At 39.4% G+C, this 24,299-nt stretch overlaps 2 protein-coding genes across 9 annotated transcripts in view; both read right to left on the bottom strand.

Moving 5' to 3' along the window:
* Positions 1–614: 614 nt before the first annotated feature.
* sepsecs (Sep (O-phosphoserine) tRNA:Sec (selenocysteine) tRNA synthase) lies at positions 615–13,026 on the bottom strand. 2 transcript variants are annotated; one of them, XM_063900970.1, is made up of 13 exons: positions 12,251–13,026; positions 11,792–11,810; positions 11,177–11,292; positions 10,951–11,105; positions 10,195–10,313; positions 9,704–9,862; positions 9,399–9,552; positions 8,852–8,954; positions 8,633–8,762; positions 6,921–7,012; positions 5,115–5,208; positions 4,474–4,564; positions 615–3,569 (listed from the first exon to the last, which is right to left on the bottom strand). In XM_063900970.1, exons 3-13 carry the CDS (start codon positions 11,288–11,290, stop codon positions 3,317–3,319), a joined length of 1,464 nt encoding a protein of 487 aa, XP_063757040.1. In that variant the 5' UTR covers positions 11,291–11,292; positions 11,792–11,810; positions 12,251–13,026; the 3' UTR covers positions 615–3,316. The 2 variants fall into 2 exon arrangements, with proteins under 2 accessions (XP_063757040.1, XP_063757039.1); XM_063900969.1 differs by lacking the exon at positions 11,792–11,810 and having other exon boundaries at positions 12,251–13,025.
* A 9,673-nt stretch (positions 13,027–22,699) lies between these two features.
* LOC134876277 (sodium/potassium/calcium exchanger 2-like) overlaps positions 22,700–24,299 on the bottom strand; it is a 38,429-nt gene continuing 36,829 nt past the window's right edge. For all 7 annotated transcript variants that reach the window (XM_063901262.1, XM_063901267.1, XM_063901266.1 and 4 more), the window contains one exon: positions 22,700–23,920. In XM_063901262.1, the coding sequence (XP_063757332.1) occupies positions 23,671–23,920 (250 nt within the window). In that variant the 3' untranslated portion in view covers positions 22,700–23,670. The remainder of the gene's footprint in view (positions 23,921–24,299) is intronic.

Here is a 24,299-nt window from a genome sequence, read left to right on the forward strand (position 1 = left end):
AAATGCTGCACTGACTGGCTGACATCAGCAAATCAGCTGCAGCTCCCCTCCGTGCACTCTCATTATTTATTAAGGCACAGCTCCCGTACGGTGACTGGTGGTTAAACAGCCATGCGCCATACATGCAGAACAATATCATCTACCAAACATGGCTTTTTGGGGATATATGTTGCATTCACTGGAATATAGTTTTATGTCATGAGCAGATATAGACTGCGTGTTTACAGTCCAGCTTTGGAAGACTTTCAAAATACATGTTAAATGACGTCAGGTATTCACGCACGCACATTTTCACACATTATTTCTAGTGTTTATGAACATTGACAATCAAATGCGTCATATGGAGTCGCTTTAAGCAAGTGACATATGGTGAGTAAGGGTAATTTTACATACTGTAGGCTGTACAGTAGCCCCCCCCCCCCATCCCCTCCATTCTGAGAAGGACTGCAACACAATATAAATCTGCAGTCACACGGAGCACAGCTACATGCAACACTTGCCATGTTTACTGCTAATCTAAAAAGGTAAATTAAAAATGAATTTAAAACGCACATTTAAGAGCACTCGGGGAAACCCCTTCAACATGAATGTAATTTAATAAGAAATAACTGAAATGATTTGCATGGATTTTTATTGTTTGCCTACAACAAAAATACAAGATCACAGACAAGACATGTACAATGCTGCAAGGAGACAATAATACTATTTAATAATTATTCATTTGATAGGCTTTTGAGACAAGGGATGCAAACAAATGCAGGTTTTCGATCATCTGTGTCTGAACATTTTCCCGGGCTTTGTCGAGCAAATTCATGTTAAAATGTGTTACACTGTTAAATCATTGAAAGGTACACTTTTATAGAAAGATTTTAAAAAAGGCCCAAGTCAATAACATACCCATTTGAAGCTTGTTGGCTTATTAAGTCTCTACTAGTAGTTTGGTCATTTGGTAATCTGTGGCCCTGTGTGTACCCTCCATCATCTTCAGCACACGGGCTGTACGCTCTACCATGTATCTAAACTATTTATGCCTTATTAAGGTTAAGAAGACACTCATATGCTGATAATAACACAAGAAACTGACTTGTGTTGTCATAATGGTTCCCGTTTTCTTCATAATCCTAAGTGTTTGGTTAAATCAGCTGTTTACCTATGCTTGCCACTGATAAATGGGTTGCATGAAAAACAGATTGTGATGCCTTGTGCACGTCTCTTCGTGGCAGCTCTTTTCTGATTTACACACTGCAGCAGGCTTGATCAATAGAGGGGGGGTTCCTTTAAAACTGGCCTGCACAAAATAATGAGTCTGACTCTCTCCCACAGCATTCCTGCACCCTCAGCAGAAGATGGGAAACCCTAGCAAACTGGTGACAGGGAGAAAGACAAAAACATGCAGGAGAGCAACATTTGCACGACAGCTCTGCATACAGACAGCCAGGCAACTTCAGGTTAACCAAATGCACTGATCCACATTCAGGATCAGTCCTTAAATTCAGGATTCTTTCATCCTGACGGAAACATTTGCTACCACAAAAACAAAATGAGAAACAAGCTGTTTTTTCAACAATTCTTCTTGGTACTGCCTTGTAACGAGCGCTCTGTTTTTCCTCTGTATTGTGTTAATAGTTGCAGCCTGGGAACGTGTGCTGATCCAGCAACCCCATCTATCTGACTTAAGTCCACTCTCCCAGGGCGGATGGGCTGCTGCTGCACATGCATCAGACCTGCATTAACAACTACAGTTTAAAAAGAAGCGTGTGCTGAATGTATACTTTGCTATCTGAAGCTCACCTGGGCCCAGCACTGACGCAGACACTATGGCAGCCGGAGCAAATGATCAGGGTTATTATAGGAAACATAACATGCTATTAAAGTGAGCTATTCAGATCAGATCTCCATGGAAATCAAAGTGAATATCCAACATTTAACAGCATTTATGTGTACCTATGATGTAGACAAAATGATTTAAAAGCTCCAAATCTATAAAAAGACCAAATAAAGAGGAACATTTCACTTTTCATTATCCCTGGCGATGTGACAGGAAAAACATCACTTGTAAAAAAATTGACAAAATCAGGAGGCTGCACCGAAATATTTCTCTGTAGAAATATAAGTTTAGATTTCCTAACATTTAAAAAATAATAATTCTGATAATTATAAACCTGTTTTATCCAAGGTCTCGAGAATCATTGGCATATAAAAAAAATCCTGCACAGTTCTCCAACTATGCATTTTCTTTGGATTTCTTCAAAATCTAAACTAACCTTTATCTGATACTTATCTTAAGCTAGCAAACACTTTTCAAAAATAAAAATTGAACATGAACATATTGACATTACATTAGTGTCATAATAAATGAAGTATAAAGACCCTATATAGATTATTCATAGTAAACAAAACAGAGCCTTAATTCTTAGACCACCAAGAACATTTAAAAGGTTAGAGCTTTTTATGTCTGCGTGTATAGCCTTTATTAAGTTCCCAACAAATGTAACCGTATTTACATAAATTATTACATCTCCGTACAGCACAGGTTTGGTGAACATTTCATTTCCTCGACACAGCAGTGATCTATGTTCGGTGAACTAAATTGATTATCTGTTCATTGGATTGTTTGCTGCAGCTTGAAAGTAAAAGAGCTGATTAAATTCACCGGCTTCAAATGGGAGATAATGGCTCAACGGCTTTTATATCACATTACATCACACTGCAGAAGACATGGTGCAACATACTGCATTATAAAGCTATTTTGTTTCATATGTCAATAAGTGGAAAAGGCCTAATGCATTTCCCAGAGCAGAATGCACATCAAGCATGCATGTGTCTGCTTAACATGAGCAAAGAATAAGAGGAACCATAGGTAATTACATTCCATTGCACTGTGGAGGCTTGAGATGGTTTTAATTAAGATAAATGACACACATACAGTAAAGCCCCTTGTAATGGTTCATCATTGAGCTATTTAAAGTCCAAAACTCCATTAGAAATTAGTTTTTTTCAATATATATTGAAAATGCAAGTGTTAGTGAACAACCATATGCTCCCGAGAAGCATTTGTAAGCATCCAGCGTCCTTAAAATATCTACTAAGTAAGACACGTTCACAGAAGAGGTAATCAATCAGTGACATCAGCCCAAGTCGTGTTTGTTTTAATGAACACCTGCAGGAAGTTTCGACACCAGCTGTTGCTGCTGAGCTCCAGTCTTTGACCTCATTACATTATCTGGATTGATAATCCATCAGCCTTTCAAAACACACAAAGTTCAGAAGTGGTGAAGAAGATCTCACAGTAAGTAGAACTCACTTTGTTTTCTTATTATAGTCCTTCTCCAGTGGTGTCCTCCCGGCACGGTGGAAGTACGGGGGAGCTACTTTTCGTGGCATTTTTCTCTTTCTTCAGGGTCTTCAGGCACTTGTCGAGCCGTTTCATGCACAGGGTCACGTCTTCCCGCGTGATGCCCACAGCCGAGGCAGCGTTAAGGTAGGGACACGGGTAAGCATCCGAGTGAGACATGAAGCCGCGGAACGTGTGCCCGCTGATGGTCTGCTCCTTGCCCAGTGGTATTACCCTACAGACGGGTGGAAAACAAGGATAGCGTGGCACAGTGATGTTACTTAGAATGTCCGAACACAACTACAATTTCTTTTTTAAAACAACAACCTGGTTCAAGCTGAAGCTATAAACTTGACAGACAACAACTTTTATTAAATCAAAATTATTTAACTATCGTAGAGTGGTGATATCATTTATAATGAAGGAGGTACACTCTGTTAATATGTCGCTCATTGTTGATGTAAAAAAAAACAGCTCCCTTGCACAGTATTCACGGTAAGCACTGAAAATACTTCACATAGACATCTATCATATCCTCCAATGCATTATAAAGATTAATGCGAGTCAGTGGAGCATACATTTAAAATATCAATGCATCTCATTTGGTATGCTACTCAGATTCAAGGATAACACTAAGCTCTGCACTTTTTCTTGGTCAGAGACTTTTTAACGCTATTGAACCCTGAGTTGTTGAAAAAAACAAAAAAAAACAGGAACAAGCACGAAATAATGACCCAAATAAATCATTCATTCGTGATATTTTAAATATTTACATGGGCTCCCAAGCTTGGACCATTGAAGGGGAAAAATGAAAAAGCATTTGGGCATTTTTCTTTGCAGCTTTGAGGCAACAAAAGAACAGACCCAATCATGCTGTCAGGTTTTGTGCCTGCAGCTTGAGTGGAGCGCTCTGTGATGGAAACATCCCGGGAAATTAGGATGGGCAGTATAATCATCTAAAGTGGTTTCAGCAGATCCATCCGGCTGATTGCTGCACAGTTCAGGCACACAGTTTTGAAGACACGCACAAACCTGTTTTAGCCTAACCTCCACACCCTCTTGTTTTCACTCCCATGTTCCCATTTCCAGGCAAGATCCTGGCCCTTTTAAAGTGAACTAAATACAGTCTACGTTCATACCTGGCTCCCGACACTTGCCGGGTGAACAACATGGAGCCCAGCTGAGTCACCGCCCCGTCGCTCTCTGCCTGGAGACCATCCAGAGACATGGCTGGGGAAGGGAGAGAGGGGCCACACCCAACACACAAACAATGATTATTTTATAATAATACATTTTACTTATAGAGTGCTTTTCAGGAAACTCGAATACATTTTACAGAGTGAAAATGTATAAAAACAACATTAAAACTACACACTCAAAATGTAAAAAACACATGTAATATATAGGATTTAAATAAATGTACTAATATAGGTTACAGATGCTATAACTGAAATATGATTGATAGTTATTTTTCTTGCTAAAATGTCAGAAAATGCCGTTTTCAGCCTCCCAAACATGAAGACCCCTTCTGTTTTTCTCAGTTTATAACCAAGAATACATTTGAGTTTTGATCTGAAAGGGCATGGATCATCCAACCGTCCAAAGACCTTGGACTTTGTGAAACTAGGATGGGCATTTTTAATTTTTTCTGACATTTTATAGATGAAATGATGAGCATTTCCTGATATACGTTCAGAAAATATATCTTTCACCACTGAAAAAAAAGAAATGCATGGGCAAAATACAGTGTGTATACATGATGCTGGTACATGGAGCTTACCCAGGGAAATGGGGTTATGTGGGGTGTGCAGAAGCCTCTCCCCGTGTGCAGAGGCAAGACTCTTCAGCTCCTGTGCCAGGAGCAAATACATCTCCTGGAGGACATGCGTACACAGAGAGAGGCATGGAGAGACAGAAGTAGAGGGGGCCATACAAAAGAGCTATAAATAGAAACCCTTGCCACAGTCTTCTTTTAGCAGCAGCAGCCTCGCTTTTATTGCTAATCAAGCAAAATCTACCCGCTAACACAGACTGGTCCATGTCCAAAACCCCTCCGTTATCCCCCCCCGCATGTTAAAGCACCAGCCATGTCTCCAGAGAGGCAGGAGAGGAGGGATTTGTGCTTCAATCCAGAGATATTAACACCACAATGTTTGAAATATGATGACAAAGTGTTTGGTTCTCAATGCAGTGTGTGTGCGCTTCTGAATAAAAAAAAACTACACCAGGCCAGGACATGCAGAGCAGCTGCACAACAAATCAGTGTTTCTGTTGCTACATATTCCCCAGTGAAGCACATTAAAAGATCAGCTCTCTGCTACAGTGTGTGTGTGTGTCTACTGCGTACTGCTGAGTCATACTTTTCCAATTCGAACGCACCAAGTAGGAAAATATTTTCTGTCAAGAGTCAAACACAAGTGTCTCCAAGTGTCCCTTGTTCTCCAGTAACAATGGGCCACTTTCTTACCCCTGCAGAGGAGGGGTGCACGGCCACGACTCTGCAGACAATAAGTGTGTGTGTGAGGCGTAAACCCCATCCTACCTAAAACACACATCCTCTGCTGGTTCTTTGCATCTACCCTATGTTTTTTTTCATGGTTACACGAGTCTGTAAATGAATCCTATCAGATGAAAAGTCTGAATTATTTAAAGCTTTTGGCCCTGTGGGGGAAGTGAGGAAATCACTCAGTTCTGCAGACACTATGGAAAACTGTCCTGCACATTAATTATAAATAATGTGGATCGAGGGAAATCAATAAGCCTCGATGGCGTCGGGTCATCTGAGAGGCCCGAGGTATTTCCTAAATACATATTACTGCTACGCTTTCACTCAGATGGCATTTTGGGGATTGTATGACATCTTGTAGGAGAGTCCAGAATGTGATTACTGAAATGACTTTACTACTAAACATGTCAGGAAAGAAGATGTAATCAATCTACAAAAATAACCCTTCATGCACATTTTTTTCCAGGTCTTGCCGAGATTACACATGTACAGTGCGTTTGTGGAGGAGCAGTACTGCAGTGAATCCTGTTTGAAGAGGGGGGGATGCTGCATTGTGAGAAAGTCTGCTTTAAACGGGGGTGCCACCAGGGGATGTTTTCTGAAACTTCTGGATCAATTTCATCCTGCTATAGCGCACGCCTCCCTAAGCACACTCGCTCAAGTTCAAAGTCTCATTCCTCAGTCAGAACGCAGGTAAAGAGACACGCACGCACGCACACACACACACACACACACCAGGAAGTCAGAGAGAGTGATCCACTGCAATTCAATACAACTTATGTAAGCTGCTCTTTCCGGTTTTCCGGGGAGAGATGTTGACACAGCACACACAGAAACATACTCAGGCTGACATTGCCGCAGTATTTTTCTTATAACCATATTGTTCTCATCATCTGGAATATGGCTCTTTCCTCATGCGCTAGTATTGACGATAAGATTTAATTCTCTTATTTACAATCTCGCTTTGTCTCCCTTTCCCAACGCCTCACAAACACAAGTAAAATCTGATGTATAACCATCCACCTGAAGGATGTGATACTTTTGATGTGGCGTCCTGAGCTGATGCGAGTGTGCTCTCACCTTCCTCTCTGACAGCAGCTTCTTGTAGCCGCTGGCTCCCAGAGTAAGGAGGGTGATGAGGACGTCGAGGGAAGGAGAAGCGGACGCTCGACCTGGACAAAAGAGAACAACAAGTGGCTTTGTGAGGCGGATGTGTGCTAAAGGAATTAAAGGTAGAAATATCCCCTTTAACTTTAAACACTTGAATAAAAGAATCATTCGTGGCCATAAAGGTAAAGCATCACATTTGGTTTTTTTCAAATATCTGACCAAATAGCTTAATTCATAACTTTCAAATTCAAATTGTAAATCCACCATCAAATGATGTCCTCTATTTCAAATAACTCAAGAGTTGTAAGATCAGTCAACATTTATTGAAAAAATATAAAAGAGTTTTTATGCCAAGCAATGAAATAAATAAGGATTATAGCAGCAATGTTTACAGTTTAGTAATTCATTCTCAAGAAAAGAGATCTGGTATTACAGTGGGGCAAAAAAGTATTTAGTCAGCCACCAATTGTGCAAGTTCTCCCATTTAAAAAGACGAGAGAGGCCTGTAATTTTTATCATAGGTATACCTCAACTATGAGAGACAGAATGAGAAAAAAAAATCCAGGAAATCACATTGTAGGATTTTTAAAGAATTAATTGGTAAATTCCTCGGTACAATAAGTATTTGGTCACCTACAAACAAGCAAGATTTCTGGCTCTCACAGACCTGTAACTTCTTCTTTAAGAGGCTCCTCTGTCCTCCACTCGTTACCTGTATTAATGGCCCTTTTTTGAACTCGTTATCAGTATAAAAGACACCTGTCCACAACCTCAAACAGTCATACTCCAAACTCCACTATGGCCAAGACCAAAAAGCTGTCAGAGGAGACCAGAGACAACATTGTAGAACTGCACCAGGCTGGGAAAACTGAATCTGCAATAGGTAAGCAGCTTGGTGTGAAGAAATCAACTGTGGGAGCAATTATTAGAAAATGGAAGACATACAAGACCACTGCTAATGTCCCTCGATCTGGGGCTCCACGCAAGATCTCACCCCGTGGGGTCAAAATGATCACAAGAACGGTGAGCAAAAATCCCAGAACCACACGGGGGGACCTAGTGAATGACCTGCAGAGAGCTGGGACCAAAGTAACAGAGGCTACCATCAGTAACACACTACGCCGCCAGGGACTTAATCCTGCAGTTCCAGACGTGTCCCCCTGCTTAAGCCAGTACATGTCCAGGCCCGTCTGAAGTTTGCTAGAGGGCATTTGGATGATCCAGAAGAGGATTGGGAGAATGTCATGTGGTCAGATGAAACCAAAATAGAACTTTTTGGTAAAAACTCAACTTGTCGTGTTTGGAGGAGAAAGAATGCAGAGTTGCTTCCAAAGAACACCATACCTACTGTGAAGCATGGGGGTGGAAACATCATGCTTTGGGGCTGTTTTTCTGCAAAGGGACCAGGACGACTGATCCGTGTAAAGGAAAGAATGAATGGGGCCATGTATCGTGAGATTTTTAGTGAAAACCTCCTTCCATCAGCAAAGGCACTGAAGATGAAGCGTGGCTGGGTCTTTCAGCATGACAATGATCCCAAACACACCGCCAGGGCAACGAAGGATAAATGCCCTTTTATAATGTGTTTATGCTGCACTATTTGTTACTGCTCTTAATGAATTAATTAACTCTTAATAAACTTGCCTTAAGAACAGAATAAAGTAAAAACTCCCTTCCCTCACCTGGGTACATCTGGCTGATCTCCTGTATGAAGGACTCATCGAAGCCTGCGATGATGGCGCCACCTACTGGAACCATGAAGTTCTTGTCCAAGCTCTGCACAAAGGCGTCGATTCTCCCAACACGAGCCCCCTGACGACAGACAGCCAACACCATACTGTCACCGACGGGTAAAGTGCAAATGGTGGCCAATTACAAGCGATACAGTGTGTGGAACCCACCTGCTGTATGAGGTGCATGCATTTAGACGACTGCACTCCGTACGCATTGTTCACAATGTGGGGAATGTTTCGTTTGGCACACAGAGTGGCCAGCTCCTCGAGCCTACAGGACGAGATCATAAAAAAACATCAGAATTTATTTACTTTTGATCCGAATTTGGCAAAAAAATAAAATATCTCACAGGAGAGTGTATAAAATATAATCTAAAGTAAACAGTAACTTTATGCATATGAACAGTGAAAGATAAGTATTTATAGGGTATCTCTATCAAATAAAAAATATTAACATGTAGAAGAAGTTAGGCTACACTATCATAGACCAAGCTAATACTGACAAAATGTAAACATCGGATACTATTTACATTATAAGAGGGTTAAAAATGATTAACTTCTGAGTACTTCCTGTTACAGGCTTCCCAGGTATCCCCTCATTCTGCATCTCCCGCTCTCATTGGCTGCAGCTTCAGAAACTGGCAGCAAGCGGGAAATCTAGGTTGAGGTCTGTAATGTGGAGTAGGTGAAAGGCTGTAAATGAACATTGTTTCACCTGTCGGGGACCCGCGGGGCGAAGCAAGACGTTGTCGAATGAACACACAGGATGTTCTCAGCACCGAGCTCCTCGATCTTGCGCACAACTGCTTCCAGGTCCGTCCGTAGCTCATCGCCCTCGAGAACGTTCTCCACCACCACCGGCTCAAATCCTGGGGAAACAGAGAGGCAAGAGCATTGTAAGGTGTGATGATGTGATGAGGAAGGAGCACATTTCTAACTAGCATCAGGGTAAATGACCATCAGCTGCCATATTGCTGTCTGTGTGAACAGGGAAGTGAGGGTGACGGATGGGATTTTCACCTGCTGTGATCATGGCTTTGAAACAGGACTTCTGGTCGATGCGAGGCCAAATGATGTAGCGAGCGTTGGGTCTTCGGTGGCGAAGGGTCAGGAAACACAGAGTCAAGCTCATGCCTGTTGCCAAGGGAACTACAAAGCAGCTGGCAACACTCCGGACACCTGAGAAACAATGCATGGTTATAAATATGTATTTCTTTGTAAACACAAGTATTCGAAATGCTCTCAAACAGAATCCTGACACAAAGGTTAATTTACTTTTTATCAAGAGGTTTGATAGTAAACATTTTTTTGGGGCTGTAAAGATACAAATGGTGAAGAGGTCACCCCTACAAAGCATAATAAATATCTCTTAAATGAATAAAGTGCATGACTAATCAGTTTTTTCCCAGTCCAAGCACATCTTTCGGTGGCGTAAATGTAACAAAAATGAAACACTACTTGGTACAAATATTCCCTGTTCTTGCAAAGTGGTTTCAATAATGAATACCCACCTGAGAGCTTTAAGATGTCCAACACCACAGAGTTGGTGAGCTTGTTGAGCAGACTGGATCCTGCAGCTTTGGGCTGGACGGCAGCGATGTCACCTGACCGACCGATGCCATGGATCAACCTTTAAAAGAAACAGGAAGCGTTAAGCAACTTCCTGCACTTTGTGAAGCCTCCGATATTACACACATGGGATATTTTGTAGTCACTAGGGAAGATTTGTCAGTATTATGTTGACAAGCATTAGTATGAGATTTATTTACTTATCATGCATGATTCAGTTTAAAGTGGTAATGTTGGCTAGGTACGACGTTCATTTAAGATTTGATCTCACACTTAAATACATGGCCTTATTTGGTTGAAATTCTTAAATAACCAATATCAAAAGCATCCTAATCAGATACTCATAGAAAAATAATCTATGTAGGGTTCCCACAGCATAAAGACAGTTCAAGCTAACACTTTTTTATGCCACCCGACCAATTTTACGCATAACTTTATCCCGATCGGATAAAAATTAAATACTTTTATAAACAGATGTTGACAGTGTTGATTCCATAAACAAATTAAACTGTCTTATCCCTTATTTCCAATTTTAGAAGGCATGACAGAAAGAGAACATCATACAAATCCTACTTCCAATATCAGTAGGACTTCAATTTATTATAATATTAATACAATTAAATACCTATTAAGGACTTAATTTTAGATTGATGAATTCAATACCTTCTATGAATAAAAAAAAAAAGGTCAGACTAAACCTGTAGTGTCTCCTGGCCACGAGGCTGGAGGCCACGCGGCCCTCCCTCTCTCCGACCCCGCAGTTTCCCAGGAAGTTATTACTGTCCATCACAGCTAGCTCGTTGAGGAAGAGCTCCACGGTGCTCTCACTCCACCCCTCCGATGGACACTTTCCCTGCGACACACAAAGAGAGAAGCTGGTGAATCTGCAGCGTCCTTAAGGTGACATGAAGCGGTGGAAGGTACCTGCTCCAGCAAGAGTCTGATGAGCTGCTCATGGCTGCGACGTGCCTGACTGCCCTGTCGGACGTAAGAGGTCGACACGATCTTCTCACTCAGGCTGAAATTTTCACTGTTCATCTCTGGAAAAACAAACGTGACAACAAAAGAACATTTCAAATTGAATGACTTGCCCTTACTGTACAGATTCCTTCTGTTCATTGGAAAATAAGAAAGCTGTAATAAGACGTCAAAGATAACTCCTTTGACTTTGAAAACTGGGACGGACATTTTTATGAACCTTTTTTTATTGATTAATATGAAGAATATTTTTTAGAGCAATATTTGGTCATTAAAATGTCAGAAAACAAAGACAGTTCTACACACAGTTTCTCAAATACAAGTTGTTCTCTTTTTGCATAGAATAACTAGTGATTAAACTAAGCGATCAGAGGATAATGTATATAAACATTTATTGTCTAAATGAATCCTTAACAGTTTGAGGATGTTTATGAGGCTGACTTTAGGTGAAGCAGGATTATGTTTTTTAGGTTTGTGAAATAAATGTAGTATTGCAGCTGTGAAGTGCATGAATAATACAATTGTGGGAACCACAAGAGGGGAAATTATGTTATGACTTACTGAAAAAAAAGCAGGAAGGCTGTGGGGAAATACGAAAAAAAATCTGCATTAACATCTTAACATCGTAAGCCCCCTATACAAGAGATGATCACTGTCACTGAGGCCTGGTAAAGTGGAGTATTTCAGAAATTGAAAGGCTACATGTTTATCTCTCCTATTAAGACAGGTTTAATGTTTCATTCAGCCAAAGTTTAGAAGCATATTCCAACCGGAAACGCTGTGTTATACCGATGTTGAAAAAATACAAAAGTTGTGAATGAGTTGCTAAAGTTAGCAGTCAGCATGTCTACAATTCTCATTACAAAGCTACCCTTAGTTGTTTACCTCTTAGCAAAGCTGCTAGCATGTCGTGTCAGCTAAGCTAATGTTTCGACACGAGGAACAACAGCACGCAGCTTAACAGGGATGCTTTAGTAACTGACAGTTTATTATCAATAAATAAATAACATATCTTCTTACCTGACAGCTTTCAAACCAGCCTCCCAACTACAAGCATGAGCACACAGGAGGAGGAAGTAGCTTCTTCGTCTTCCTTAAAGAAGTGCATCTAATATCCAGAGTGTTGCACAGCCTCCCCCTGCTGGAGAAGCCAACTATTGCAGTCACATCAGCGACCACATCTTCTGCCTGCTCCACTACCACCTTACTCAAGCATGCTCTTTATGTTTCCTACTATTCATTTGTGTATTATTTAAATCTATAACACCAGGAGTGACTTATTCATATTCAACATTTCGGACTGACAGTAGCCCTTTTAACAATGTTGCAGACAGATCAATACATGTTTAATTAAAAAAATCCTTTAAAATTAGCATCCCCCCTCCAGAGAAAATACAATTACATTTATTTTAAAAAAAGCTCCGGAAGATTTGGGGTATTTTTGTAACAGTTTCCAGAGGGAGTTGCACATTGACAAAACATGTCCGTTCAGAAGTTTTGTTGATCAAACAACAAATTGTTGTAAATATTTTACTTTTTTTAATTAAATCACTACACAATGAACAAAACACTAGAGCGTTCAATATAACATTGTGAATTATAAATATATTCCTGTGACTAAAGAATAGCTCATCATTTAAAATTGTTTTGCCAAATTAAAATTTTAACTTTAAGTGAATGCAAACATTGATGTATCAATCCAAAAAGAAAAATCGGTGTAGTGTGGTTAGTACAAGAGTTGTACACACATTATAGTTTTTATTTCTAAACAAGTTATGTTTGATTCATAAGTTGATGTTAGAGAACACACACACACACACACACACACACACACACACACACACACACACACACACACACACACACACACACCTTTTAACTAAAGCAAAGTAGCAACATTACAATGGAAATGTACAAGAAAAAGTTTTGCATTCAAATTTAACTCAAGTTAATATTAAAAAAAATAATTGAAATGTATTTGTATTGAAAGTCATTGTGAATAATATGCAGAAGTACTTCTTTCAGGGTGTCCTTTTATTAAACAAATATAACTGGATTCAGAACATTTTAACATTGAGAATATATTATAAAATATATATTTCTAAATATTCAGGATAAACAAACTATTAAAGTAAAAAAACAAAACAAATGTAGAGTAAAAAAAACAATACATTTCTCAAATACACATTAAAGAAAGCACATTTTCCCTCACAGATACTTTTATATAGCCTTCATAGCCTTTCATTATTCTAGAAATGTACATGCATTCACAAGATTCAGAATGGTCCTAATTTAAGCAACAATTAAAGCACTACAAAGAGAGGAGACTAATATCTGGAAGAGTTCTTCCTGTGAACAGGTTCAATCAAATCCTGTTTAGGTTTTGCTGCAGAGGGGGGAGAAAGATGGCAATGTGATGGCATAGCAGGGCTTTAACTTCATCAGCTATGCCAACATCTTGCCTTCCTTCCTGGACCCAGGTTAGGCTCACACAGGTGGATGGTAGATTCCATTCAGGACACGTGCATGACACAACAACACATGATTACTCTGCAGACATGTTAGACTTGTAAAACAACGAGCCGCACACGGACAGGTGTGTGCGTAATTCAATGTGACCTAACCTTATAAATCTGCCTAAACATCCTGTGATATCTCAAAAATAGGATGTTTAGGGAATAATGATATTGTATATTGTATAATATGTCCCTTAAAACTGAACTGAACTTCATAAATGACTTGTTTTCAAGTTTCTTAGCTGCTTTTCTGCCAATTGCACAATTTCAATTAAGCACATAACAACATGATATAACAGCTAAACACTTTAAGAGACACAGCAGGGTATGATAATACAAATTAAAACAATAAAAATAATCAGAAGATCCCTCTCGGCAAAAAAAAACAATAAAAACGATAACATATTAATAAACTAAATACAAATAAAAAATAAAACCTAGAAAATAATAAATACGAATAATTCAGTTCAAATGATTAAAAGACCAACTCAAAAAGGGAGTTTCCTAAAAAAGAAATCCAAACCTTAAAAAGAAATAAAACAATATAAAATTACCAAATAATAGAGAATAAAAGACCATGTAAAGTCGCTAATAAAAAGCTAATTCAAAAAGATACCGGGTTAGGGTTAGGGTAACGACACTTCACCGTGAAAAATAAAACACAAGCAGCCCTGTTTCCTCCATATTCCCTTTACCCCTCTCACCTACCTGTGGATGCCTGCTCTCGGAGCCACAAGTCCGGCTCTCGGAGCCACATGTCCGGCTCCCTCGCTCTTTCTTCCCGGCTCCATGTCTCCGCACCGTGAGCCAGCAGAGTACAGTAGGCTGAGGGTGGCGGAGATAAGGCAGCCCTCGGACAAGCAGCAGGCAGCAGCCGGTGTGTGTGACTGGCGGTGCTACAGCAGGAGGTGTGTTTAAGGTTGACGGCTGCACACTGCCCTATGGGCGCTGACGAGGAATCTAATTGGCCTAAATTGGAGGGGGGACACCCTCCCGAGGGGAGACAACCGCCTAAACTTGAACATTAGCGGCAAGTATATAAAAAAGAAAAATAACATTAGCAGCAAGTATATACAGTACAAAATCACAATAAAAAAGATCATATATCACTACAGCATCTAAATAATATAATATAACAAAAATATCGAATAGATGAGTACTATATGTACAGGAATAACAAATATACTACATGCATTGGATCATATATATATATATATATATATATATATATATATATATACACACACACACACACACACACACACACACACACACACACACATGTAGCTATTGTGCAAATTGTTGTGGGTTACAGAACAGGAGACACTCAACAAGCTATGGGACAGTGAGTTCTGTAAAATTACACAACTTGATTATATTTGACAGCGTTACTCATTTCTGTTTGTTTTTGATACTTTTCAAATGTTTTTAGCCCCAAATACCTTTTCCAGAAAGACATGATAGTAACAGAGTCAACTTTAAAATAACATGTCAAACATCTTAATGTCCAAACATGTCCTATGAAAGATGAATAAGATGTTTCCTTGCATTTGATGCCGTAGTTACTTTGGAAATACTTTTTATATCATGAAACATTGTCGAATCGCTTCAATCGAGCAGTCACGTAAATCTTGGGATAACTATTATGATATTGTTTGCCCTTACTGGCACCCTATTAACATTAAAGGTATAACAAGAAATTCCCATTTTGTACAAGTACACAATGCACATCTACAACTTTTAATATCACTCAGGACAATAAAGACGTGATATACTATATGGAGTTGATTTTCTTTAAAACTGAGAATATTTGAACTAAAACACTGTTTCTGTCCATGAAATTCAAAATGGTAACTTACCATTCCCAGTTTCCCAGAGTTGCTGATCCACACACAAAATAAAATAAAACCAGTAGAATCTGGTTCATTAATGAATCACACAGAATGATTCAAAATCTGTCTAGACTTGCCTGAATGTGGTGACACAGAAAACATATTTTTTTGTGAGAAAAAACTAATTCTGGCCGTTAATCATCACATCTGCATGCAAACAGACGTTAGAAATAGAAATACAGTCATTCAAAAGCATATAAACAAGATAACATTAGAGCTCACAAACTAGAACAGAGAATTAGAGAGCTCTTTTCATCACTATTTCCAAAACCAAAGAGCCCCTTCTTAACGCTTGTTTCAACTTCCCACCGCTCTGGACCTTTCCTTTTTTGAAGAAACGAGGACATTTTATGGGAAAGAGTTGTTAACAGTCACTTTGAGCTCGATATATCACATTGTAAATATCAAGTTCACACATTATCACTAAGGTGATGAAGAAGACCTAATTCTTTGATTTTAAACATTTTGACAATCCTAAAGTTGACTTTTGCACCTTTGGCATGGATGAGTCACTTCCTAAAGGTGTCGATGCGGCCACACCTGTCACTCCCACAGAGCAAACACCTTAAAGTAAAACTTACTGTACAGGACCTGACAAGGCCACGTTTCTATTACAACAGTGTGCTTTTGTTTATCATGGTTACTGCGTTGTTAATAGATAATGTTAGTTATAATCTATGTGAAGAGATTTTATTTGGCATTTATTGAAACAGGTGATGTAGTGACTCTCGTGAGTCGGCTGCCGAGCAAATTTTAAGGTGTGCCTGGTTAGAATGATTTGAATTAAATTAGCATGTGAACCATTCAGTAATATTTGTGCTGATTAAAATTGAATTGGAAAGCCTTTTATCCCTATTAGCATTAAGACATTTATTTGTTATATTTTATCTAAAAGGGCCAGGTTTACATCATGGACCAATGCAACATAGCGGTTTAACCTAAGCTGGTTTGCCCTTCAGAGATGGGGCCTTTGAAATAAAAAATACACAGTCAATTGATGTCAAGTTGAAGGATCAACAAATATAATGTGGTCAGGGGCCTCTGTTTTTCACCTACACATTTAAAGAGACATGCACAAACAAGGAAGCGACTTTAAGATACTACAAAGGGAAAATGATCACAAGGAGACACAAAAACACTCACAAGTACTGAAACAAATGAAAACACGCAAAGAGACACAAAACAGCAAAAAGGACAGTCTGAATTGACTTTCTTCTTATGGACATTTCTATGCATGAGGCTATTATTGTCTATTGTTCTAAAAAAAAAACCTGTCTCAGATGATTCTCCAGCTGAATCACAGAGCCACATGTGCAGCCGTTAAACTTCAGATCAACACTGACCCTCTCCTGACTCACCATAAGGCCACTGGGGAGAGAGTCACGACAGTTACTCTCCACATAAAAACAGCTGAACAGGGAACTTTTGGTGATGACTCGCCTTCTGTGTCTGAGATATTCTGAAAGTTCACTCTCAGTCTGCCACAGCTTGTAACAGGATGAAGTGAGTGTGCAGGATTTGGCCTGCAGCCTCCTCTGAGACGTTTTCTGCTGAGTCAAACGCAAGCACACCCTGTGACAGCGAACGGATGAAGTCACAGAACAAAGTCTGGACCATAGTGAGCCGACTGCACCTCTGTGCTACTAACCTTGCCCTCAGAAGCATGTGGAGTTCATTATCTGCTAGCAAATGTCTTAGAAAGTGAGCTGGTCTGTCATAAAATGAGAGCTGGAAGAAGGAAAGTCCCCACACTCTGAGCCAGCACTGCCATTGACTCAAACATTAAAATAAACATCTTGTTTTTTGAAGTCAGCTTAATGAGTCAGACTGCATGATTACTCCTGCATTGAGAAATGATTTAACGTTGGTAACATCTTTAGTAATATATTATATGGGTACACAGTGTTGCCCCTGGCCAAACTGTGTTTTCTTAAACTAGGATTTTGGTAATAATATAATCGTCCTGGCCAAAGCAACCATAACACCAGCTCTGCCAGATTTAGAAGCCCCCAAGCAATTTTAAACACCATAAATCCAGAGTAAAATGCATTTGAGACAAACTGTGGACGATATTTGAATTTTTAAAAAAATGAATTGATAAGTACATCAGTAGATTACAACTTGCTGGGGGACACACTTATTTTTTTAAAATTATATTCTGAATAAAAGTATAGTATAAATGATTAAATAGTGAAAAATAAAACTGTTAAAAAGTAATTAAACACATTTTAATATTTATGTCTGCTTATTGAAATGCTCTTATCTCATCTTTGAAGTGAATCAAAAAGTTATTTGGCTGAACAAAAGTTTGATCATGGTCAAAGTAAACCTTACCACTATATACTCTATATATTGTACACTGTCTCTCTAAGAGTATTTATTCACTCACAAGGAAAAGATATTGTTCACATAACTCACGTCCAATGTCCAGAAAAGAGAGGATGGTATCCATGATCTTGAAACAAATGCATCAGCAACAGTGTTCCAAACGGCTGCTCTCTGGGGACGTTATTAAACTGGAAGTTGGTCTAGTGTTTGGAACAGTGATAATGACCTCAGTGAGTATTCGCTTGAATCATCACAGAGGCAAAAACAATTTTTTTTCCAGGTGATGGTGCTTAACACGTTTCCAGAGAAAGGTACAGGGAAGCAGTAAGGGGGATTACCGTCAGCGTGAACACTTCTGAGGAAAAAAACATTTGAAGAAATTTCGATCGTGGTTTCGAGGTAGCAGGAAACGCCAGGGAATGGTTGTGTCTCCCTGGGAATTCCTGCTAGAAAAAACATGTTTTACTTACCACCATCACGGTTTGGTTAACCCTTTGAGGAATGTCATGCATGTCTTATCAAGTTTAGATATGTAAACCCCATCTTGTATGGGGTCGGATCAGTCTCATAATACACAAATGCACACAGAATTATTTCATGATCCGCAAAAGCATTCACACTTGTATTTCAGGATCCACACAAATGCTTTTCAATACACACACAAAAGTGTTCCGTTTTATATACATGTTAATAAAATCCAAATACAGAACATTTTTTACATATGTATTTTTGATCCACACTCATTTGTTTTGTTATGAAACTCCCCTGACAGTCACTCGATTCGTACTTGTAATGTTTTCTATCTATAACCATTCAGATGTCTCCTCCATTCTAAGCCAATCACATGAGCGCGCCCCAACAAGGGTATTATATATTAGCATCATATAGCTAACTTGCCACCTATATTACTTCCATGCTAACAGTAACACATCACTAACTTCACAAGAATTCATACCTAAAACATATTGAATCATTCACGCAGAGACACTTATCACTTACACTTTTGCTAGACGCCATGTTGAAGTTGACCTGTGAGCTCCGGACAGCGCAAAATGCGTATGAAGCGCTACATCATGAACGCAAGAAATCTTACCCTCGTGGGGGCGCGCTCATGTGATTGGCTTAGAATGGAGGAGACATCTGATTGGCTATAGGTAGAAAACATTACAAGTACAAATCGGGTGACTGTCAGGGGATTCTCAAAAAACCCACACACGAATGCACAGAAAGCGGTTTGTGTATGCAGGTTCAGCATTTTTAAACGGAAAACAAATGTGTGTGGATCAAAAATGCATATGTAAAACTTTTTTCTGTATTTGGATTTTATTTACATGTAGGCTATATGAAATGTAACACTTTTGTGTGTGCATTGAAAAACATTTGTGTGGATCCTGAAATACAAGTGTGAATCTTCGTGTGCATTTGTGTATTATGAGGCTGATCTGACCCCATAATCTAGTGTCATCCTAATGATAGGTTTTTGTCTTTGAATGTCAACTAATTGGCCCTCTTTTCAGACTAACTCATATTTAACCAGGTAATGTGTCCTGATGATGTTATCCCAATGGCGTAAGGACCAGAAGTGCTTTTACTCGTGCCATGCAAGCCTCCATGTTGGTGGAAAAGGCGTCTTTTTCTCAATCATACGTGGGGCATGAACATGGGGTTGACTTTCTTACAAGTGTTCCACTTTTTTAATTATACATCATACTGTAGACCTTACCGCAACACTGCATGACCATTGAGAAACAGCTTGACCTTTGAAGTGCACCAGGGGGAACTTTATGGTGAACAAAGAGACATACGCTGACTCATGTTGCCTCATGTTTCCTGATAAATATAATATTTTGCTCTTGGAATTCTTGGAAACTATGTGACTCAATTCTAAGGCAAGTGTATGTGATTTACTTCAGTCGAAGCATTAAAAACTGCTGGAGGACAGTTTCTGTGGGTGTATTAAAGTGATTGCGTCACAAATTACAGTGAAATGTCTGGGTTTGATCACAGGAGGGCACCATTTCCCACAACCAGTCTTGACATACGCAGGTATGATACACAGGAAATGAACAACACTGTGCTTTTTGTCCTCTGTTTAAAAATAAAACTAAAATGTTCCATGCAGCTGAGTTTGGGGAAAGCTTACAAAGTCGTTGGAGAAGCTTGCAGGTTTCAATAAGCAATCAAGTGTATTTATTTGATATCTGCAGGAAGCAAGGGTAGTTCATTTAGTTTTACACTTTTCTAATTGTTGTGGGCTTAATAGAGGCAGGTTCTTTTTTTAAAACACGATGCATTACAGGATGAAATAGCTGTATTTGTATCCTCTAGTGTGGGCAGATATTTATATTTAAAATACCGGAATATGAAAATGAACCATTCAGTCCTATCTGCTTGCATGGGTCAAAAATGAATACTACGAGTCATTATTGCCCCTGTTTGCAGTATGACGTGTCCTGCATGTGAATCATTTTACAGATATTTGTTTTTACCATGGTGTTCTATCGGGAACAAATGCTTTTTGCCCACCCTGAAAGTGGCCACAGAGCAACATTTTCAGTGCTACTTACAGTAAACAAAACCAGCAACACATTGTTGCATATTTGAATTTCATCTTTATTTGTTTTATTATATACTTTGTGTTTTTACATAAAGAGACATATTTCTTTTACACATATAGATTATATGGTTAATTTGTATCTGTATATATGTACACCTTAAATAAATCTTACATTAACACCAAGAAAATAAAACATTTACAGTGCAAGAATGTTTGTTAGTGGTTCAGCGTTGCTCGTAAACCACAATCAATGCCAATCTCACATGCTAAACCACCGTCAGTCTTTGCTTTTGTGTTTCCTTTCACCATTCATGCTCTCAAATAAAAACTTGGGGGAAAAAATTAAGTTTTCTCAATAAAAGTGCACAAGTAGAGTATGCATATGTGAGTTTAGTGGTGGCAAATTATCTGAGGACCTATTCAAGAAATACACTTTAGGGAATTAGCTATATTGCACAGAAGATTGATGGTTGGCTTAGCTTAGCACAAACACTTGAAACACAGGGAAATAACTTGACCTGTGCTTGACCAAATGTAAAACCAAAACATCCTGTTCTTATGATTTGTTTTTTTAAGCTTGAGATGTGCTTTGTAGGTGGATTTTCTTAACTTTGGCAATGGTTCTAGATTGCATTAACAGCACTGACATGAAAAAGGCATCCAGATACTCATTTAGCACTCTGCAAGAAAGCAAAATAAGTACATTTCCCCCTAAAATTGAACTCTTTGAGGTTGAGCTATGAACACATTATCGTTTTAACGTCATTAACATATAAAGGAGAATTTCATTAATCGTCACAGAGGCCTTTTTGTTTGTTAGAGTCTGGGTTGTGTTAACGCATAAGGAGATACGAGAGCATGCACACCATACAGTTTAACATATGAGTTTGCAGAGATCGTAGTTTTCTTTTTCCATTTGCAATCTTTGCCAAATGTCAGAACAACTTCACTAAGACCTCCTGTTGTGTAGATGTTGTTTTCCCACCAGAACCTGAACAGTTTACAGTGTAAAGTATGCTAATGAGATTTTTCTCAATAATACTAAGGGCCTTCTCATTGTCCTTCTCCACCCACTATGTCAAAAAAAAGAAGAAAATAAATAAAATACATGTGTGGTTCTGTGTATATTTACAAAGTAAAACCAAGTTCTTGGTGTTTCTTTCAGAATGGATGCATAAAAGTGAACATTATATCGTTGGTCTAAGCTCAGCTGTACAGTCAGTGGGTAACCAGCCCAAATTCCTCGCATGCATTTCCCCTCACACATTCAGAGAATCTATTTACTATTATGTTACAGTCACTACGCTGCTGTACAGAGGCTGTGTTGAGGTAAAGAGGGTGTTTCTGACCAGCTCTAAGGGAAGGGGTCAGCTGTAGGAGAAATGTCGCCCACGTCAGACAGGAAGGACAGACACTAAGGGAGGGGAGGGTGATTCTCAACGACCACACACACACACACACACACACACACACACACACACACACACACACACACACACACACACACACACACACACACACACACACACACACACACACACACACACACACACACACACACACACACACACACACACAGTATATTGCTGTTAAATTTGTGATTTCCACACTCTATGTAGCTTAAGGAGTGATTATGATTTCTATTTCCAGTATAAAACACAGTTTGGTGTATTTCTTTTTCTTTGCAATTAGTCGCAAAATACTGGTAGTATACCTCTAGTCATAGATAAATATAAGGAATGGTCATTGTGTGATGACTTTAAATGCAGGTTGCACACATGCACACAAAAGCACCTTGGATTAGAAAAGAAATTGCACAAGTTTGATAGATATCATTGACCATACATGTTGACATTTTCTACATAGAGACTGAGCACTGGATTGCATTAAGAAGTTATGAACATGTTGGAGAAAGTATACATTTTGGTATACATCTTCTTAAATGTTGATTGGTATAATTCACCTCCAAGTGTCTATTTTAACATGCAGTTGACTCCTTTAACTACGAGCGCAGGAGCGTGAATAGCCGGTGAGTTGAGCCCAGTTCTACCGTGAACAAAGCACTACACATTGACTAATCTAAATCAACCATGACGCTTAAACACTGTTCACTTTTTTTTCAAATGTATTATTTTGACATTGACTTCGTTACGGACCTTTAATGAGCCTAAATTACTCATGCCTTTTTTTTTTCAACCAGTGAAAGATATTGAAGGCTAGCATATATTTTGGGAGGCTAAACTTCAATTGATTTTTTTTTTTTTGTAAGTTGGTGCGTGTGAAGCATGAAAAGTTCTGCACAATCAGAACGTGTGTTCAGTGGCAAAAGAACAAAGAGAGGAGCAGATTGTCGAGATGGCTCTACTTTACCTAATACTGCTACAGTACATCTAGTGCTACTTCTATATATTTCATGAAAATGAATCCAAAACTTTAAAAAAGAAGAATCCTCTGAAGAGACATTCAGTGGTGAAGAATGACGTCCGGCAGGGGAGAGGGGAAGCTTCAACGCAGACTGAGAGCATGATGAAAATGCAGAAAGAAATAAGAAAGTCTGTCTGCCCAGTGAGAGAGTTTCCTCCTTGTTGAGTCTTTCCGCTCCACGCCACGTTTGACCTCACAGGTTGCCGTCTCCTCAAACTCCTATTCACTCCTGGCATCAGCGTCTGTTGTGTGGTCAAATGTGCTCACAATGTCAGCTCAGCCACTGCGATTATTATTACGAGTTTAATACAGCACCCGCCCCCCCAAAGTTCACAGGAGGTCATTCTCCTCAACATACCAGGCGTGGCCTTGATTTCAGCTCGTCTAGTGACACTAATGGCATGCATAATGCTTCTATATTTGGCTGATAGACCCATAACCCCCCCACCTGCCATTTAAATAATAATACAAAATAAAAATCCACTCATGTTTGGTTCTGCTAAACCAGCCAAGTCAAAGTCTTGTGCCGTTTTCAACCCCGCCCCCACCACCACCTGCTCTTTTCAATATATTTTTATGTTATATTCTTGTCCTGTCCTCCTTTTTCTTCTTTTATTCCTGGAGTAAAGTATCACACGGGTCAGGGGGGGAGCGATGGCAGACATGGAGGGTGGTGGTGTCGGTGGTGGTTGTGGCGGTGACGAGGGGACAGGAAGCGGTTCCTCAGATGGACACGGGACATGTGAGGACCTTGTCCTCCAGCATGACGCTGAGCACCAGGAAGACGAAGTACAGCATGAACATGATGAAGCCCAGCAGCTTGCTCATGCGCCACTTGCAGGCGGCGATGGAGATGATGACGAAGAGGAGCATGATGAAGAGGAGCACAATGGCACAGAAGAGGCCGTTGGAGCTGACTTTCACCGGAGACATGCCGTTGATAAAGGACCACAAGAGCCAGGGGAACGGCAGTCTGCGAATACACAAACACACTTGTTACACTCAATATTTACTAAGATGCTTCTGAAAGGCAACTTGCATTTTTTGGAACTAGGTTTGTTTTTCTTTTGTTTTGAGAATGCTCACACATAGAAAATATGATCCAAATTTGACAACAATAAATCAGTAATTCAGACAAAAGCAAATTAAAGAGCAACCGCAGCACATAGTTTGATTTCTCACCTTGCTGCAGTAAAAATAGGACCTACAGTTGTGTATTAAAGGGTTTTGCATGTAACCGCCATTCACACCATTGTTATAGCACACTTATATACTGTTGGAAATATAATCAAAGCACAATACAGCCTGATAACATGGGTAATCGCCATTTGCTTTCACTTCCCCAACTTAAT

Source organism: Eleginops maclovinus, chromosome 14 (genome assembly GCF_036324505.1).
Source record: "Eleginops maclovinus isolate JMC-PN-2008 ecotype Puerto Natales chromosome 14, JC_Emac_rtc_rv5, whole genome shotgun sequence".
Classification (NCBI taxonomy): Eukaryota; Metazoa; Chordata; class Actinopteri; order Perciformes; family Eleginopidae; genus Eleginops; species Eleginops maclovinus.

Excerpts from the sequence above, each read along its gene's own strand:
- sepsecs (XM_063900970.1), bottom strand. The coding sequence starts at position 11,290 with ATGAACAGTGAAAATTTCAGCCTGAGTGAGAAGATCGTGTCGACCTCT. Across the intron at positions 10,314-10,950 it reads GTGGCCAGGAGACACTACAG|GTTGATCCATGGCATCGGTC; the intron begins GTTTAGTCTGAC and ends TTTCTTTTAAAG. Across the intron at positions 8,763-8,851 it reads GCATGCACCTCATACAGCAG|GGGGCTCGTGTTGGGAGAAT; the intron begins GTGGGTTCCACA and ends GTCTGTCGTCAG.